Source organism: Mustela nivalis, assembly GCF_964662115.1.
Source record: "Mustela nivalis genome assembly, chromosome: 12".
NCBI classification, from domain to species: Eukaryota; Metazoa; Chordata; class Mammalia; order Carnivora; family Mustelidae; genus Mustela; species Mustela nivalis.
The window spans coordinates 57960126-57980857 of record NC_139031.1 but is presented as its reverse complement, the minus strand read 5'-3'; the positions used below and the strand labels follow the sequence as shown (position 1 = coordinate 57980857).

General features: G+C 35.7%; 1 protein-coding gene across 1 annotated transcript in view; it reads right to left on the bottom strand.

The window, feature by feature from the left end:
- LOC309845276 (diacylglycerol kinase beta-like) overlaps positions 1-20732 on the bottom strand; it is a 267396-nt gene that overhangs the window by 20631 nt on the left and 226033 nt on the right. The window contains exons 4-5 of the mRNA XM_082693029.1: positions 16575-16695; positions 15283-15343 (exon numbers count right to left, since the gene is read on the bottom strand). Coding sequence (XP_082549155.1) covers positions 15283-15343; positions 16575-16695 — 182 coding nt within the window. The remainder of the gene's footprint in view (positions 1-15282; positions 15344-16574; positions 16696-20732) is intronic.

Below are 20732 nucleotides of genomic sequence, written 5' to 3'. Positions count from 1 at the left end.
TGCTTAGCTGAATGAGTCACCCACGTGCCCTAGGATCTCACATTTTTGAGCCTCAGTATCTATTTATTAAAGGAGGCTAACAATACACTTGCTTTATAGGACCAATGCCAGTACCAAATGAGGCTCTACATTTCATTTATGTGCTTATAAATATAACCTGTTATTTTTAGTGTAATTATGTATAGCTCCATGGAAAATACATTTTTTTCATCCCTCTTCTATCTGAAACAACAATGCTTTTGGGATTCCTTGGGTGGCATTATAAGATGGCATATTATGGCCATCTGCCTTCTCTCTGAGGAGGCCAGAAGCACCTGGTAGGATTCCAGTGATATTCCAGGCTCCATTTCCATGCAAAAAAAATACCAGGAAAAAAAATCCATGTGAGACATTTAATAACCCACAGAAAGTATCTATTTTTTTTTTTTCTTTTAAGCCAGGAGAGACCATTAAGCTCATACTGACAATATGTGAGAACATAGCTCTTTAATGACCCAATTCCTACACTCAGCTGTGCCCTTGGCTATCTAGAGCATCATGGCATTGATCTAAAAGAGCTTCTCACCAATGTTAAACTACTTCATGGTAATCCAACAAACATTCTGACATCCATAAAAATATGCTGGGGCACCTGGGTGGCTCAGTGGGTTAAAACTTCTGCCTTCAGCTCGGGTCATGATCTCAGGGTCCTGGGATCAAGCCCTGCATCGGGCTCTCTGCTCAGCAGGGAGCCTGCTTCCCCTCCCCACCCCCGCCTGCCTCTCTGCCTACTTGTGATCTCTCTCTCTATCAAATAAATTAAATCTTAAAAAAAAAAAAATTGCCATCCCGCAGTGTAATGGTAATTAACATTCTTAACAATGTGCCTAGGACATTGATTAGGGAGCATAAATTGGAGTAGGGAGGAAATAACCTGATTATTTTCCAGATTCTCTTATTTGAATGAATTGTTCCATCATTTGCTCAGTTGTTCAAGCCAGAAATCTGGATTATCAGTGGTGTCTTCTCCTTAATACCCATAACCAGACTATTACTAATTCTGATCAGTTTTATTCCTCAAATAATTTCTGTACCTCCTAACTTTAGTCTTTCTGCTTCCACCATGCTAGTGTCTAAACAATTGCAGAAGTCTCCTCAGTGGTTATTGCCTTCCCTACCAACCCATTTTCTACCCATAATGACCTTATCACCGTGCATCGCTGATCACATCGCTCTCTTGCTTAAACTCTATTTATAGTTCCACTGACTCTTAAGCTAAAGTTAACCATCCTTCCGGTGGGCATTAAGGTCCTGCAGCTCTGACTGCCCCCATTTCCTTCTGTTCCACCCACATCCATCAGGTCTTCTTTCAGATCCTTGTACACATGCTCTCTCCTACCTCGTGCAGCTCCCTCTGCATAGGACACTCTTCCCTCCTTTTATGTTTAGTTCTATGCTCCCCATCCTTTAGTTCACACGCCTATTCTGAGTTCCTTTGAAAGTCTTCTTAGACCTCCAAAGTTGAGTCCCACTTTTATACCCACTCATGATATCACAATATCCCAGCTCATAGTACCACAAAACTTTCACTCACAGACTTTGCATCATTACTGAAATTTTGTGTGATTCTCTTGAGTAATTTATATCCACAATGAGTTCAGAAACCATTGTTTATTTTGTTTTCTCTCCATTGTAACAGTAGGATAAAATATTAGTACCTTCATAGAGAAGAAATTCAATAAACATTTGTTGAATGAAAAAACGAGTTACTGATATTCCTGATATGGCTTAGATGAAATAGTTGTATTCTTAGCTTACTGATTTACTGATAATCATCTTTTATTGAAAATCATCTTTCATAAGATCTATTTAATTCACCTTGTGGAACTGTCATGTATATAAGTCAATGTAATATGTTAAGATTTTTTAAATTTCCTAAGTCTTCTCAAATAAAATATGTATAATTATGTTCTGAATATTCAAGAAAATAAAACAAATAGTATTATAATCAGTGTATTTTTATTATGAATTTTTTAAATTCAAATTTCTGTTTGAAATTGTTAAGCCATCCAGAGAATATCTCTATGAAACACTGGACCCTGTTCTCTATTAGTGGATAAGAACTCTTACTCTTAGAACTTTTAACACTATAGTATGTTGCCTTTTGAGGAAAAACTTAGATTATATTAGCCATATTTTCTAATTCTAATACATAAAGTCAAAAGAAATGAATAGCCAGATAAGATATGATCCCAAGGCAAATGTGGGAGAAAAGTTAGGCCTTGTGATTCCATAGTTTGTATCTACCAGAAGAGAGACCTCTAAGTGCTCTGGAAGGAAAGAAATCAAATCTATATAATTAGTTTGATGACGCCTAGCAATTAGGAGATACTAGTAAAAACCCTGTCTAAAGGAGGATTTTCAATTTTTAACTAGATGTAGATATAAATAAAATAACTACTCGTTCTCTTAAAATCTAATGACAAAAGTCTAAGTGCATACAATTTGATCATTTTCAGCATGTCTAACAATCCTGGATCACATCAGTAGAAATGCATAAGGTCTTGCATATTTAGTATATTTCTTATTTCAATTTTTGATCTTTTATATTTTTGGACATTGTGGCCAATTTGGGTTAGGAGTTATTATCAAAGCATACCAATATGAGAGATACTATCGACTGAAGTGAAATAAACTTTTCTAAATTTAAACCAATAACTAGATTAATTCAGATTTCAACATGCAAAATGAAAGAACAATTTAGGTTTATTTCACAGCATTTAGGTTGAGTGTACTCAAGACAAGAAGTACAAAAAAGGTAAGTCCAATTGTAAACATAATGTTTGGGATAACTTTTAAAATATAATATGGTAAGAAAAAATTCTTTAAAATATTTTAGCACAAAATGCAATAAAATCTAATCAGTTTGGCATTAATTAAGCTCTAATAATGTACTTCAGCATCTCCCCTAAGTAGTGTCATCTGTTTCCCCTTCATCCAGGTCGATTTGTGCACATTATGGTGTCATCATAATTTTAAAACATACTGAGAAAATGACAGAGCTGCAAAATTAAAATAAATGATTAATGGTATTTTTTTTTCATGTTTTGTACTAATAGGTATTACTGAGCCTTTAAATTAATAGAGCTGTCAAGCTCATGGGTGTTACAGATCCAGCAATGAACCAAAATGGAAATTATATATTCCACAGACACCTAAAGATGACACTTTGGAATATTTTAAAATTTAATTAGTAGGTGCAATTGTTTTGTTCCCCATAACCACTGCAAATTAATTGGAAATTAGTCACAACCAATCCTTTTTTTTTAACAATCTGAAATGAAGAGATTGGTGCTTTTCACCTTAACGTTCTTGTTTGGGGGCCAGAATGCACACATGCAGTAAATTGCATTGTCAATTACAAAAACAACAACTGTTGTGAAATTAGGAAAAATTATGCACAGGTAAACAAAACTAATTAATGCATAAGTAACAGGGGAACACAAAAAATAATGCCCAACTAAACATTAACATTCCAGTCTTTGAAAAAAAAAAAAAAGGCTTGGAAATGCAAATTTATGCAAAAGCTTTTACCAATGAAGTCTTAAGTAAAAGAAGCTTTTAGTTTATGTTTTATTTAACTGCATTTGGTATCTCACTATCACTCACACCTTAAAAAATATAGCTACTAGAACAGCAGTCTGCTTACTCAAATATATTTTATGAAGGCAGAATACTGTTAATTTTCTATTTTTCAGAGTATCTACATTTCGACTCATTAAATAGCAAATGGTGCTATTTCCTTCCTTAACATTTTTCCCTCTTCTGTATTTAAATATTACGCAAAATGCAATTTGCAGGCACATCAAGGAAATATTCATTATCTACATATACCTGTTAAACATTTTCCTACTGATAATTTACGGGTTACTCTTTTCCTCCATCACTAAAACTATACATGTTCCCATGTTCCCTTGTCTGTTTTGCCCATCTGCCTCTCTTATTTTTTTTTTCCCTTTTGGCCTCGGTTAAAAATTATTGACTTTATTATTTATTTATTTGAGAGAGAGAGAGAGAGAGAGAGAGAGAGAGAGAAAGAGAGAGTCCATGCATGTGCATGAACAGGGGATAGAGTCAGTGGAAGAAAGAAACATTTTTAAAAAATTTTTTAAATTTTAATTCCAGTATAGTTAACATACAGTGTTAGCTTAGTTTCCTGTGTACAATATAGTCATTCAGCAATTCTGTACATGAGTCAGTGCTCATCACAATATGTGTACTCTTAATCTCCATCACCTATTTCACCCCTCCCCCTACCCACCCCCTTTGGTATATCTGTTTGTTCTCTATAGTTAATAGTCTCTTGCTTGGTTGATCTATCCTCTCTCTATCTTCGTCCATCCCCTTCTAAAGTAAGCCATTAAAGCAGTTTAAGATTCCTTAAAGATAGTGTGTTTACAAAGTCATCAAGTACGTACCAAGTTACAATAGCTGTATAATTTCTAATGAGAAAATATTTTATTAAATTTTCAAAACAAGAATAATTTCTAAAAAATCAATCTGGTGCATTTAATATTTTTTAGTACTATTTAAAGTTAATCAATTTAATGCAAGAGTCTTGAGAGATTCAAGAGTTAGGTAGCAGATTTAGCAGATAACTTTCACAATGCTATTCTATTTGGATGAGTTTTAATATAATTTTCCTTTAAGGTAATAATTAAAGATGTTAAATGTTATGGTGAAATACCCTTTTCCAATATGAGTTTATCTGTAAATGATTATGGGAAAACCAAAAATGTCACTGCTACATTTTCTGTAATGCTATGGCCAAATCTCAAAAAGATTTCAATTTTGTCCCACCAGAAAATTACATCGGTTTAACTTTTTACTTTTTATGACTCAAGATCACAGGGAAGCTAGTCTGAATAATAAAAAAAGAAGAAAATTCAAGTGCATTATTAAAAATAACAATACTTACTGTACACCATCAAATAATACTTTTAGTGTTGGAAAATGTGGCGTGTAATAATTCTCAACAACCTTTCAATACAACCTTGAGATTTGTAGGTAGCTAGTTTTAAATAAGGAAATAGTTTCAAGAAGATTAAGTAATTCTCAGAAGTCCAGAGGTCACTGATATAACAAATATGAAACTCTGGACTCTGGCCTTTATTTTTGTTTTCTATCCTTTGGAATATAGTTATTTCACATGGTTATCTTCCTAAGCAGTTTTTTCCCTCCCTCCTCATGGAAACCCCATAAAACACTGCTTTTAGGAAGTGAAAAATATTCTTAACCCTAGACTACACTAAATTTCTGCCTCAGTGCTAGAAAAGTTGACTATTTCAGTTGTAGATGTTAGCTTATTCAAAATAGCTTAAAATATTAAACTTACAATAGATTTCAGATAAAAAGCTAATATACAGAAGTTTTAATAAAATGGTTGTGAGTCTATAATAAAAGAATGGTAAGGTTATTTAACTTCTGACCTGTTTTTAGTTCCTAGATGTATGATCAGTTAATTTAGGTAGTAGGTCTAAAGGGATCCACCTACCATAATGATAAGCACATTTTAGCTATTTTCCTACTTCCTAAATTTGCCCCATTTTCTTCGTAGGTATCCTTATATATGGTTTATTGCTAAGTTTTAGTAGCTCCTTGTCAAGAAACACTCCATGCACAATTTGCCTTTACCCATATTTGTTGTTTCTCTAGCAATCAAGAGATGTTTAGGCACATAAACTATGGAGAAAAGCATTCCATTCCGTACTATTGTATCCACTAATATAATATAATGTGAAATGCTCATTTAAATGGTATTCCCAAGTAGAAAATATGGTCATGGTGTTCAACTTTACAAGTGGGCTGAGAGGGCCATTAAAACAATCTTTTCTTAAAAGGGTTTGCTTTGCTTCTCAACACAAATGTTCTACGCTGTTTGCTGTGGTTACGGCTGCTAGAGAAAGTCAAAGTGCAGGGAGTCTCATTGGCTCGCTGCCTGTTTGACACTTGGGCTCCTTGACTCAACACTATGCATTACAGAAAGCTTTAGAGATGTTGTATTTCCTCCTCTCTGAACTTATTTTCCTTAGGCAAACGGGGTTAATCAACTGATGACCAGTTTGGGAGTAGAAAAACAAGTTAGGGACAGAAGCGGTCTTAGAACTCTGCTCGGTGACCTTACCACACCTCCATATATAAGCCCCCCATACAGCCATATAGCTCATCTGCAACAGTCTTAATATATGTTCTCCTACAAAGTAATCTAAAAAACGTTTCTCATGTAGCCATCCACCTCAGTACTAGCTTAGAGAAACACTGAAAACTCTACCCTTACAGGTGAGTAGAAAAACTGTGCCTTTTTGATCCATTATTTTCAATCAAACAAGGTAAATGCTGTCTTAACTACCTAAATGCAGGACATGAGAATGGAAAAATAATTTACGATGTTTTCTCAACAAATAAAATGTAAGATTCAAAGTTTAGTGCATTTCTTAGACTTATTTAGCTTTTTTCGGGGGTGGGGGTAAGAAATGGGGATTTTGCTGTGAAGTCTCCAAGCTGGCAGATAAGTACTTCTGACTAATAATATGCCAACTTGGTGGGGACAATTCAGCCAGATCTCAAAATAGCCATACACAATAACACCTAAGGAGAGTTGGTGACAGTTCAGTTCTGGTCAAGCAGCAAGCAAACTCCATCCTGTATCTCCCACTAATGGCAACTACAAATCCCACATAGACTAGAGCAAGTATCTGAGGATCCCGAAAGCAAATGATAGCAGGTAGGCTGGAGAAGGAAACCCTGGCATAAAGTGCCACTGAACTAGTGATGAGTTTTCTTTTTTTTTTTTCTTCCCTCTCACATTTCCTAGCCAGAGATCTTGGAGGAGAAGGAGAACACAAAAAAATCTATTCCTTAAATTTGCATACAATCTCCCTAGTTTACTCTTGAGCTGTGTATGCATAGATTTGTCCTTAAGAAGCGTACTGCCAGCTTAAAGAACCAAAATAGGGGGTGGACTGCCACCCAGGTTCCACACCAGCCTATGAGTTTTGTACATGTAGAATAAATCTGAATAACATTGTGAAGACTTTGAAAGTTGAACTGACATTAGAAACTCACAGGAAGCAGCTCAGGATTTGTGACCTGAACCTAACTGGATCAATGACCTACTAAAATAGCAACAACAATGACAAACCAACATTCCCCCTAAGAATTGAACAAAACCCAGAGTTTCGTAACATAATATTTAAAATGTTCAGCATACAACTCAGAATTTCTCAACATATGATGACCTGGGAAAATCTCAAAAACTCACAAGGGGAAAGACAGCCAATGATGCAAACCCTGGGATGATCCAAGTGTTAAGAGTTGCCACACAGGACCTTACAGCAGCTACTAACCTGTGCTCCAAAAAGTAAAGACAGGTACTCCTGAAATGAAAGGAAAGATAGAAACTACCGGCTGAGAAATAGAGGGTATCAAAAAAAGGAACCAGTTAGAAATTTAACAACTGAAAAATACAATGACTTAAGTAAAACAAAAATTAGTTGGATGGGCTCAAGAACAGAACAGAGATGAAAGAGGAAAAGTGAACTTGAATATAGATGAATAAACTTTATCTGGTACAAACAGAAAGAACAAAAAAGAAAGAAAAAATATATCAGACTCAGAGATCTATAAGATAATACATAAAGTATCTAAAACAGATCATCAGAATTTGAGAAGGAAAGGAGAGAGTATGGGGCTTAAATTAATATCTGAAGAAAGTAATGGCTGAAAACTTTGGCAAAGTCATAAACCTAAAGATTTGTGAAACTCAGAGGAACTAAAACAGAATGAGCCCAAAGAAATCCATGCACACACTCATCAAAATCAAACTACTGAAAACTAAAGACAAAGGAAAAAATTGAATGCAGCCTGAGAAAATGATGCATTACATATTGTGAAGCAATGATTCAAATGACTGAGGGTATCTCATCAGAAACCACATTATGTAAAAGACACTATGCGAGATATGAAGGGGAATTAAGGATGAATCTTAAAATGCTTACAATTAAGTCAGAAGAGCTGGATACGTATATGTATAGCCGAAATACAAGACTGTGCATTGCGATGGCATTAAGAAGATATCAACAGACAGCCACAGAAGTACAAAGGATAAGGCAAATATTTCAGACAGATGGGGAGTTAAAAAGGCTTCATGAGGAAATTGCTGCTAAGCTTGGCTTTGAAAGAAGGAATTTTATTTTATTTTTAGTTTATATGTATTTATATCTCATTGCTTTTCAGAAAGATTTTGTAGTAAATTATAAAAATACATATATCCCAATAGGACAGGAAAATTACTTCAGGTAATCTGAATAAAAGGGAAAAATAAATATATCAAAATAATAAACATAGGTTCAAATGAAAGAAATGCCAACCACAGGTTCTACCGAATTGCTGGAAGAAACCACAGATTTGTTTGTACCCTGTTTGGAGGCTCGAAGAATGAGTTTATTACTGAAACACAAAACAGGAAGTGGATATTTTAGGCACAAAATTAATAGGTATGAGTGGAAAGCTCCTAGAAAGTGGTCCCTATGAAGCATGTCAGCCTCGGGAAAATTATTTAATGCCATTGCAAGGATTTTAAACTTTATTCTGTGTGAAAAAGGAGTCACTGAACTTTGACATCCAGGAGTAAAATGATCATTGTTGTTCAGTAGTAATTCTGGCAGCAATGTGATGGATGGCCTTAGCCATACCGGGAAGCAAAAAATAAGATGTTAAAGAGAAAAATGTAAATAAGCTGAAAACAATCTGAATTCTGTTATGAATGACAGAGTTGTAATTGATTACTAATATTAGAGCTACATTAAGGACCGAAAGAGTGACTGAGTGAGGCAGCAAAACATCATAATCAAGAAAAAAGGCATTAGAGTCTAGTGGCCTGCTCTACATCTTACCGTGTGGCTTTGGAAAACTTGCTTAATTTATCTGAATCATCTGTGTTTGCTTTTAATGTATAATATGGGGATTGTAATAACCTTACTGACTTCTTAGGACTTTTATGAAGACTAAATAATTAATAAATAAACATACAGAACAAAACCTGGTTCGTGGTAAGCACTCAAGAAATGTTAGGCATCATTACCACAGTTTCCTCCACACGTAACTGGGACATTCAAATGTCTTGAAGATTCTATCAGCCTTCATCTAGTGAAAGTTTTATAAACTAAAACTTTGGTCTGAGATTAATTTTTATTTAACTAATGATTTCAGATTAAATAATACTTTTAGGGGCACCTGGGTGGATCAGTGGGTTAAAAAGCCTCTGCCTTTGGCTCAGGTTATGATCCCAGGGTCCTGGGATTGAGCCCCGCATCGGGCTCTCAGGCTCAGTGGAGAGCCTGCTTCCCTTCCTCTCTCTCTCTACCTGCCTCTCTGCCTACTTGTGATCTCTGTCTGTCAAATAAATAAATAAAATCTTTAAAATAAATAAATAAATAATACTTTTAAATTATGATTATTTTTATTTTTATTTTTAAAATATTTTATTTATTTATTTGACAGTGAGAGATCACAAGTAGGCAGAGAGGCAGGCAGAGAGAGAGGAAGGGAAGCAGGCTACCTGCTGAGCAGAAAGCCCGATGTGGGGCTTGATCCCAGGACCCTGAGATCATGACCTGAACCCAAGGCAGCGGCTTAACCCACTGAGCCACCCAGGCGCCCCAATTATGATTATTTTTAATAATTAAAACAACAAACACACCAATAAAACTTTAATGGACAACAGAACACTTTCTCTTTCTAAAGACTTTGCATTTTAAAGTTGTGCTGGATATATTCTCATTGTAAAAACAAGTCAAAATTAAGATAAACTACAGATAACTGCAGCATCTAGAGCAATAGGAAAAAGATCCAGTCTTCTTAAGCGAGGGTAAAAGCAAAGGCTAGGCAAGTAGCCAGCGTCTGAGTCAAGTAGGTATTACTGCCAGGGGAAAAAATTGGCATCCAAGTCAGAAAACAGCATCTCATAGAATGGCCTACACAGTAGAAATGGAACAGGAGGAGACAATTGCTCTTAGGGCACTAGATGACCAAGTGTCTGCCCCAGAAAAAGCAGGGATCGAGCCTAGGGCAGCTAGACAACCATGCTTGGCAGGAATTGGCTGAGTCCCAGGTCATGGCTGAGTTGTATGTTCAACATATTCCACTTTGGAAACAGATTGGGCAAGTGGGTTCAGGGTGCTAAGAAGTGAATTAAAAAAGCAAAGAGAGACAAAAGCACAGGTAAACAGTTTCTAGAAGTTGCCTTGACTCCGGCTACCTTTTTGAGGAATCTTTATATATTATCTGTGGTCATTTCACCATCTAGCTTATGATCTGTTCATGACTTCCTTCCCAACCTGTACCCCACAGAAGAAAGTTTCAAGAATTTCCTTCATCTTAATCATAGATGAAACACCTAGAGCAATATTCCACTACAACCTCTTAGCCATTACTTTCATAAAAGTATCACAAGTAATAACAAGTATATGTCTATTAATATTTCAAAGTAGTAACAGAATGCAGTCTATAAAATGTGTAAATTTGATAATACAGAGAGAAATGGCCCAAAGAAATGTAACTGTACCATACCAAAAAACAGGAAGATTAAAGTTTCGAAGGTTAAGAATGTATTCCTTCTTTGATACATTAAAATTCTTTGCTTTGAGAATGAAATGAATAAAGATAACTCAAAATAACTTTTACATGTATTTATATATGGAAAATATGTGAATGAATTGCTAGCCAACCTACATTATGTTCAGTGAAAGAAGGTTTAGTAGAAAGCATTTTTTAAAATTGTTATACTACCTCAAGAAGTATTTAAGAAATTCACAAACTCAAAATGCATTTGGCATTGGCAGTGTAATTATGTGTAAGGCACTGTGCTATGCTCCAGGGACAGAAAGATGATCAAAATCATGGTGCATGACCCCAATAAGCTTAAATCTATCAAGAAGCTAGCAGATAACATTGATAATTTCAGTGTAATATTGTAAGTGCTTACATAAGGCTAGGAAGCACTAAGGCTGGGCTTTTAGACTAGCTGGGGTCGATGGGGTGGAGGAAGTGGTAATGTTCTGGAAGAGCTTTATAGAGGAGGGGCAACATGAAACGAGTCTCAAGCTAAGTTGTATAAATCAACTAAAGAAGAAGAAAAGCTTATTTGGACATAAGGGAAGTGTGTGAGGAGAGTAAAAGGAAGTAGGGGGTGATACTGGTGAAATAGGAAGCTTGAGTCAAATTATATTTTGTCAGAAAGAAATTAAGCTATTTTAAGTAGAACAGTATCATAGTGAGCTTAGTATTTTATCATGATCATTCTGGTAGAAAGGTAAAGAAAGGATTTAAATGGTAAAAAAAAATGGAGATGGGGAAATATTGATGTGATTATTGCCAGGAGTGTGAGAGAAATGAAATAGGCCAAATCAAGGACAGAGGTCATGGGGATTGAAGAAAGGAAAAAATTTCAGAAAAATGTCGTATTGGTAGGGGGACATGGTATTTGAATTTGAGGGTATGGAGAGAAGTTTAGAACGGCTCTCAGATTCCTAGCTTAGGAAACACTGGGTACATAACAGTTTCACTAACTCAGGATGGTAAAGGGAGGAGCAAGTATTTTGGAATATAAGAAGTCAGCATATGTTTGGGGGGATGAGGGTGCGAGGCAGGTGATGAGTCCATTTTAGGTATATAGGTGGCTTAGTAAGGCATCTCCTAACATCACAGAACTTTACTGGGCACCCATCACTTGTAATGAATGGATATAAAATGAAATCCAACCTAGTTTATGACTTCCCATATCTCTTCCCTCCTCCTCAAGCTGCTTTTTTTTTTTTCTTCCCCATGATAGAGACATATTGATAAAAGAATCAGTATGTTTGACATGCTTACAAAGAAGCACTGTGGAGCAAGAAGACAAAAAGGGGACAATAATTAGGCTCTGGAGTCCAGCCTGAAAAATCTATTGAACTATTTTAATATAAAGTCTTCTGGAATTGTCTCTTTAGACTGATACGTTTGTTAACATGGCCAATGGTTATACGGCCAAAGTCCATTCTCTGTTAATTCAATGTCTATTATGAAACTGTGAACACAGGAGTACGTGACATATTTCCATTGATTAAGTATATATTCAAAGTTTTAAGCTCTTGGTTTTGCTTTTCCTGATATTTCAACTCTGGATTGCTGAAATTTCTAGGTAGATATTATCTTAGTTCTTTTTTTTTTAATTTACTTTTTATTGTGGTAAAATATACATAACAGAAAATTTAACATTTTCACCATTTTTAAAGCATACAGCTTAATAGCATTAAGCTCATTTACTTTGCTGTGCAACCATCACCACTATTGATCTCCAGAACTTATATTACTTTGATTTTTAAAAAAATACATTTGATATAAGAATCAAGACCATTTATCATGTGCCTTTCAATTTCATATATTCTACTTAAAGAAAAACAGAACTTCTGCTATGCTCTAACATTATATCTAAAGCAATTCCTTCATAAATTAGATATCAGCTAATGGATATTTAAATTCAGCTATAGATTCTGATATTCTATATGAAAAAACGTCTTGTTAATTCAATTGAAACAAACATACTCTTTGGCTAAACCACTGCAATGCTATGAAGACTAAACACTCTCTTCATTTAAAGTAAAATTTAAAGTTCAGAACTCCATGTGGTTCTAGGAAAAGCAGAGTTTGCCAGAATGTGAAATGACAATAATGAGCCATAGTCTAGTACAGCTCTTGGCCCACCATAGACTGGAATAAATGTTTTAAAAGAATAAGAGAACTGAAGGAAAGAAAATTAAACATAAGTTATATATATTATTACTAATTTAACAATTGCATAGATCATGATAATTAACAGGCAAATTAAGTATCCTGTTACTAATTGAAAGTTAAGTTAACAAAAGTATCTTTAGAAGTACTTGTGTAAAATAAACTGAAAATCATTCTAAAACAGTAGATTTTCATAGACATAGACTTTTTAAAGCTGGAAAAGACAGTAAGTGATTTATCAGAAATCACACTCCAGCAGAGGCACCAGGCCTTCACAGGTTGAGATCCACAGTGGGGAGTAAGACTGTGGAGCCAGACTACTTGCATTTTAATTTCTACGCCACCACTTTTCATCTGTGTGGAATCAGGCAAACTATTTGACCTTTGTCTGCTTCAGCTGCATTATCCATAAAGTGAAACTAATCATAGGGTTTTTGTGAAAACTAAATGTGTCAATACAGGTCAAGTGTCTCAAACTGTACATGGCACAAACTAAAAGCTTACTACATGTTAGATGATATTATTATTACCACTAAATCCTTCTGGATTTAAAACATGGACAAAGGAAGAAACTTCCTTTCATCCTGAGAAGAATCCAAAAAATACAGAGTCTTTGTGGAAGGTGTTTTTTATTTTTCCTCTTGTCAACCAAGCTGATGAAAACTCACCTTTCATTAAAGACAATACTGCCACTAGCCCCCACCATTATCAGACCACTATCTGCCCCCACCACCACCAACACCACCATCACCAGCGTCACCACCACCACCACCAACAACAACAACAACACCATCACCAGCATCACCACGACCATCAATAGCAACTCCACCAGTTCATCCCAACCACCGGCACCAGCACACATCACCAGTGCCTTAACACACCACCACCACCACCACCACCACCTCCACCATCACCACCACCACTTGTAGCAACAGTAACAACACTTTCAACACCGGTGTGAGTATAAACATGAACTCAGAAGTGTCACTGGGAGCATGAAGAATAACAAAGATGTGAGTATCTACACGCTGGAAAAGAGAGAACAGGAATCTTTTTAAAGCTATTTGGAACCCCCCACAAAGATAGCAGAAAGCACAGGAAGTAGCCAATCAACAGATCTTTAAAACAAGTCTGTTTTACATGATTATTAGAGAATTAACAGATTTGCAAACTTGGGGTTCAAAGAGCTAAAACCATATACTAGGAATATACTGAAAAGAATATGCTAGGAATAAACAAAAGGTGATATCTGTCTGATATACACAAAGAGGAAGCCAATAACTTTAGAGTAAAACCACTGGAAAGGTAAAATTAAAAGTTCCCTTTTTCATGCTACAGTGCACTGGTTGGAATCTGGAGCTAAATCTGTTTAAATTACGGGTCAAGAGAAGGGGCCTTAAAGAGTCCTGGGTTTGAGTTCCATTTCTGCTACATATCTGACCTTGAGTAAGTTATGGAACCTTCCAAAGCCTCTGTTTTCTCCATCTGAAAAATGATGAGGTCCATTATTTAATATATATGTGACTATTTAATATACCAATACAATCTTGAATGTCAACTATATCTCAACTTAAAACAAAACAAACTTAAACGTATAACACCAGCACTTAGCACAATGCTCATACCAGTTTAAGATTAAGACCCCCTGTTCATTCCCTAACTGGTTGCCTTCCCAATCGTAACTACGCAGTAAATGCGTCATCATTTACATGTACGAGCTAACCTGGATTCATCTCCTTCTCTCAGCCCCGAGAGAACTCAATAGCAAATTCTTCTTGTCCCATTCCAGAAAGCAGCTCAAATTTATCCTCTTCTCTGTCACTATCTGTGCTCAAGTCCAGACTCCTCTGTGAGACTCTGTCCCAGGGGCTACTCAGTATAATCCATTTTCCACAAAGCAGCCAAGGTGAACTTTTAATATGTAAATCAAATGATTCACTCTACAAATGGAAATTGGAATTTTGTGGGGGGCGTCTAAATGTCTGACTTAAATAATATCTTATTCTGGAGAAAACAAGGATGGGGGAGTTTTCTACAAAGAGGGATGCCCTCAAATCCCCAAATGGAGGTAAAAGAACAGATGGATAATGATTCAGGGAGACTCATGTCTGAAGGCCCATAAAAAATTTTCTCTTAAGGAGATCTGAAACAAGTACAAGAAAGATTTAAAGCATTTTTAAAATTTTGATTAGTTCCAGAGTTTATAATTGATCTATGATATCTAAAAGCTGCACTTAGACTAACACAAATATTCAAAGGTTAAATCATTGCCAAGGGCATATGATGCCCCAAACCTGAAAACAATAGCTCTGTCACATCAATAAATAAAAAGGAAAAGGTACTTGGTGATAGATCAAAAGCTTAGTTATTGTGGTTAGTTAGTTACAGGAGTATGTGATTAGTTAGTGATAGAAGTACATGATATTTGGAAAGCAAAAATGAAGTGACATAGCCTTTCAACTACTCTGTACTCACTGTGCACGGGGTCTGCATCCACGGTTCCCCATCAATCTGCATTGGCAGAGACTTGCTAGTCCTGGGGGAAAATATTTCATTTTAAGTATAACACTGAAAAACTTTACACAACAGACTATATGTAAGATATAAGATGATGAGACCTGAGAATGCAAATATGGTAAGAGCTGGCTCTAAATTGATCTCTTCTGAAAGGGACTTCAATTCTTGACTATGAATGAGTACCCTGAAGCGTACCTTGATCACAGGAATATTAAGAGCTTCCACGTAAATGCGATGATTAAAAAAACATTACGAATGCCAAAAGAAAAATACAGGGTTTATGTTTTTATAATTTTAAAATTATTTTTATTTATTTTGGGGGGCTTATGTTTAATGATATAATTGGAATTCCTATAGCCAAAAGAGCCCCCTCGTTTTCATGAAAACATTGCAAACCTGAAGGAAAGGTGTTTGATGTCTCAGACTGTCCAGTATCAACATTTTCACACAAGTAATACCAATTATATCTGTGCTATAAACCCAATGGTTTCACTGTTGGATCAAAGCAGACTTTTTTCCCCTAAAGGTAAAATTCTGGAAAAATGTTTCTTTTTTTATAATTTTTTATTTTTTTATAAACATATAATTTATTATTAGCCCCAGGGGTACAGGTCTGTGAATCGCCAGGTTTACACACTTCACAGCACTCACCATAGCACATACCCTCCGCAATGTCCATAACCCCACTACCCCCTCCCTAACCCCCCTACCCCGCAACTCTCAGTTTGTTTTGTGAGATTAAGAGTTTTTTAGGATTTGTCTCCCTCCCGTTCCCATCTTGTTTCATTTATTCTTGGAAAAATGTTTCTTAAAAAGGTTTAAATTGAATACACATATACAATCTTACTTCACAATAAATGGATTATTTAATTTTATAGAAACAACGGTGCACTTTAGTCTATGAAAGAATTTAAGTTAATGGTGCCTCAACAGTGTTTCTATTGGGCAATGTACCTGGTAGATCCTTCTATGCTTCAGCAAACTGAACTGTGTGAGAACCATTTTACAGGGGATGAAGTTTGTATGTTAGATTTGTATCCATGGTCAAACGAAGAGAACATCAAATTTCAAACCTGGTAAGTAATAGTTAACCAAAACTTTGTAAAATCTGCCAATTCCCATTATGTGGAAATATATCAGTATTAATTACTGGTAATTTGAGACACAAATAAGACAGATGCTATTATCTTTTCCTTAGGTTGCACTTAAACCATGTCAACCCCCTTTCTCAATTATAGAGAAAAAACTACCTGATGACCACAGAGGAGCACTGTGCCAGCCGCCGCCCAGCACTCTTCAGTCCGGTATAGATTTGTCCCATCTCCATGGCTCCTTCTAAGCCAACCACCTCCAGCAGCTGATCACTCAGATCTGAAAGAAAGCAGAAGCCTTGTAGGTTACAGTAGAGATCCATATGTGTACAATTTAATGCCATTAGATATTACAAAGATGAAAAATGAAAGCTACTTGACAAAGAAAGCTTGCCTTGGATTCTGAAAGTAATGAAAAAGATGGCCTACGTCTAAAGCTCTCAGTTTAACTAAACCTCGAGGTGCTGCGGGAAAAGATCGGCTGTCAGCTTGATCTAAAACAAAATGGGAAGAATGAATTCGGAGCCAAATAATGCCAAAAAATATACCAGTAGTTTTTAACATCAACAAACTTAATGTTATTCCACATGTATATATGGAACGTTTATACATTTGGCAGCAAATACACATTTCAACGCTATAAATAAAGTATGAGGATATGCTGTCAAACATGATTTTGTTAAATTACTCGAACAAAAGACCCTAGAGCTCATGGAATTAAAGTTTCTCATTTTAGAGATAAGAACACTGAGTCTCTAAGTCATCAAGTGACTCGTCCACAGTCATAGGTAACTTTGTGTGGAAGTTCAATAAACAGTATTAGTTTCATGAGATATTTTTCTGATGATAAGAAATATACTACTAAAATACTATTTGGGAGCCACCTAGAAAATTAGCCCAGTGCAATTATTTTTTCTAACAGAGGACAGGAGAAAGACACTAATAGTAATGGCTTTTGCTTAATGAATGTTTACTAAGTAGTTCCTATCACTGGACTAATCACTTTATCATCTCATTTGCTTCCCTTTAAAACCAAGTGAAGGTAAACATGATTATTCTCTTTTACAGACAGAGAAACTGAACACTGGAGAAGCTAATTTATTCATATTAACACACCTAGGAAGTCACAAAGCCAAAATCTGAACCCACAACCTTGACACATAACCACTATGTTATATTTGATAAATCAACCATATAAGAAAAAGAGACTTCAAAATTATATAAATGCTTCTTATATAGGGAAAGAGGCTGGATTGTGTGAGCTTCAAGGTCCCTTCCCAACCTGAAGACTTTTGCTCAGTGAGAAGCAGAGGTTGCCCTCGAATCAGAGGAATCCCACAGACCCCAGCTCTGACACACAGCCCTGACACAGCTTACCAATTTAGCTCAGATAGCCGGACCCTTGAGAGGGAGGCAAAATTCCAGATGCACACATATGACCTTATCATATTTTAGTATTCTCATGTATTCCCATGTATTTTCAAATGCAGATAAACAGCTTAGTATTATTTTACTAGCAGAAAAAAGGGAAATTTTAGCACAGAGTGGGTGATACACGATGATTTTACAAGATATTAATATAATAGCTGGTCATAGCTGAAGACGGACTTGCAGAAAAACAAGCACGTGTGTGTTTTGTGGACTCCATTTGGAAAACCCTCATTCCCCACTAATGAATCCATTTCAGCATGGGGCTCACAAACATAGATGATGCATTTTTAGTGTAGTTCAAGTGTATAGCAAATAAGCACTCTGAAATCTCAAAGTTCATTGGGCTCATGATCATTGGCAAATATAAGCCCTTAAAACAGATAGTGTGACCAAGCCACAGTATTTTTTTTAAATGAACTGATAGACAAACAAACAAACAAAAAACAACCCACAAATATTTTTTTTTTTAAACTTGAAGCTATAGCTGCAGGGTGAGATTTCTCCAACTCAACACAACATTCTAACTACAAAATCAAGTATTAACAAGTCATAATAACTTAGAGCATTCACCTTGCTGTTCTAAACCCTATTTAGACTTATTTCTCATGAAACTTATTCTGTGTTTCTAGTTTAAATTTATGTTGCCAAGAACAGATGGACAAGGAATGGAAACATATTCTTTCAGCTGTAGCCCGCACTAAAATGTACTTGGCTCTATAGCCTGGGTGTTAATATACGCATTTCTTAGATATATGTCAACCAGAAAACTACACTGTGGCAAGCACTAAAACCCCAGATGTGTGTCTGGTGATATTTATAAAACAACAATAACAACAACAACATTGAAGTTCATATGAAGTATTACATATTTTGCAACTGCTGGATTCTTAACTAGGGGAAATTTTGTGCTAATCTTGTAATGATCTGGTTGATGGGAACAATTCTACAAGAAATAAAACACTTTCTCACGACAGTTAATCTGTGAGCCCTAACTTTTCCATGAATCACAGGGATTGTCTATACCCACACCATATTGCTGCTGTCTACCACCCTCCTTCTGATTTTTTTCTTTCTTTTAATTTGTCTTTGTTTTTCTCCCTGCAAAAAAATGCCCTGAAAATCAATCTCTATCATTAGTAATCAGTAATGAAGATATTTCTTACAGATTTAGAAGACAGGATTTCAAATTTTCATGTTCTTAATACAAAGAACTACACAGAAAGAGTGGAATATTTGCTAACTGCAGTAAAGATAAATTAATACCATTTCCTTAAATTAGGTGTTCAGAAAAAAAAAAAAAAGAGAAAGAAAAAGAAACACTAAATTTGTGCTGTACAGATTTGCTTCCATAACACTTCCACATTTTTAAATATAATAGTCTGCACTGTCTGTGTAAAACTGATGCTTCTTACTTATTGCCTTTGAGAGATGGATCTTGATTGATTTCAGACAAAGGTAGTTTCCATCTATATAATTTCACATTTTGTTTCTATATGTAGTATCATCTAAAAACATCAAAGACTTCCTCATTTCATATTCTAGCTAAAATTATTGTACATGCAGGTCCCATTGGGATGTCATAACCAATCTGATGAACCTGCTTAATTGGTTTGCTACCTGGCTACAGATTTCATACATAAGAATTGAAGTAGCAAACTACAGCCCATGGAACAAGTCTGGCCAGCTGCTTTGTTTTCGTATGGGTTGCTGGTTAAGAATGGCTTTTACACATTTACAAAATGGAAATAATTTTAAAAGAATAATAGACTGCGACATCTGAAGAATATACGAAATTTAAATTTTAGTGTTCATAATTTAGTTTCGATGGGAGCACAGCCACACTCTTCCATTTAGATTTTGTCTATGTCTGTTTTCATACCACTATGGTGGAGTGGTTGCAACGAAGTGGTTGCAACGAAGACCATATAGCCCACAGAGCCCAAGACAAACAGTATCTGGACCTTTAGAGAATAGTGCCAACCTCTGCTTAAGAGAAGCAATTAATTAGACCGTTGAAATTTTCACGTTAGTAGTGTCAAGATAAAGGTGAAATGGTGTCACAGTGACCTGAATGGCATAATGTCCTTCCTTCGTCAGGGTATGTATCCGTGAGTAAAACAGTTGTTCTCAACCATAGGATCACAACACCTCTGTGTACTGTGAAGTTCCTCATCAACAATTTGTTGTTAATCACAAAGTACTGAAGTCTCCAACTACTTATTATTATAAAAGAAATGAGCACCTTAATGTTCAACATTATGTGCAGTCATTATATCCAGTTTGGACTTTTTGAACGTGTGTGTGGGTGGGGGGAGGAGTACTATACAGGAATGCACAAATTAGGATGAGACGCAGAGATCCAGGTGAGAATTAGCTCCACCTGTGAGAGTCATCCACTGAGTTTTGACACCCCCTGACATCCTGGTAATCCGAAGGGTATATCGATCCTGAGGAAGAGACTGCTTTTGTTCAGGGGAAGAAGAGTACATATTTGAAAGAGTTAACATGTCTTTCCAAATGGCTCTATGGGGGTAACAGAAGCAAGAGAATCTGCCAAATTTGATATTTTCATATTTAAAATATAAAGTCCAGAAGAAGTCCTTCAGAGGGAAGAAACTTAATGAAATAATCAGAAATGGAATCATATTAGGGCAACATTCTTCACACAGGGCCAGGGACTCTTTGACAGTATTTCAATATATTTGGTGTCCTTCATTATCCTATATATTTTATTTTTATGAATTTTGGAAAACATGCTCTGAACAGTCAGTAGATTTCACCAGACTATATCACAAATAGGATAAGAAACACTACTTTAAAGTTTAATTTGCCTTTGACATTATAAATTGTTTTCTGAACACTGTTAGTGCTGCATCATTTTGTTAT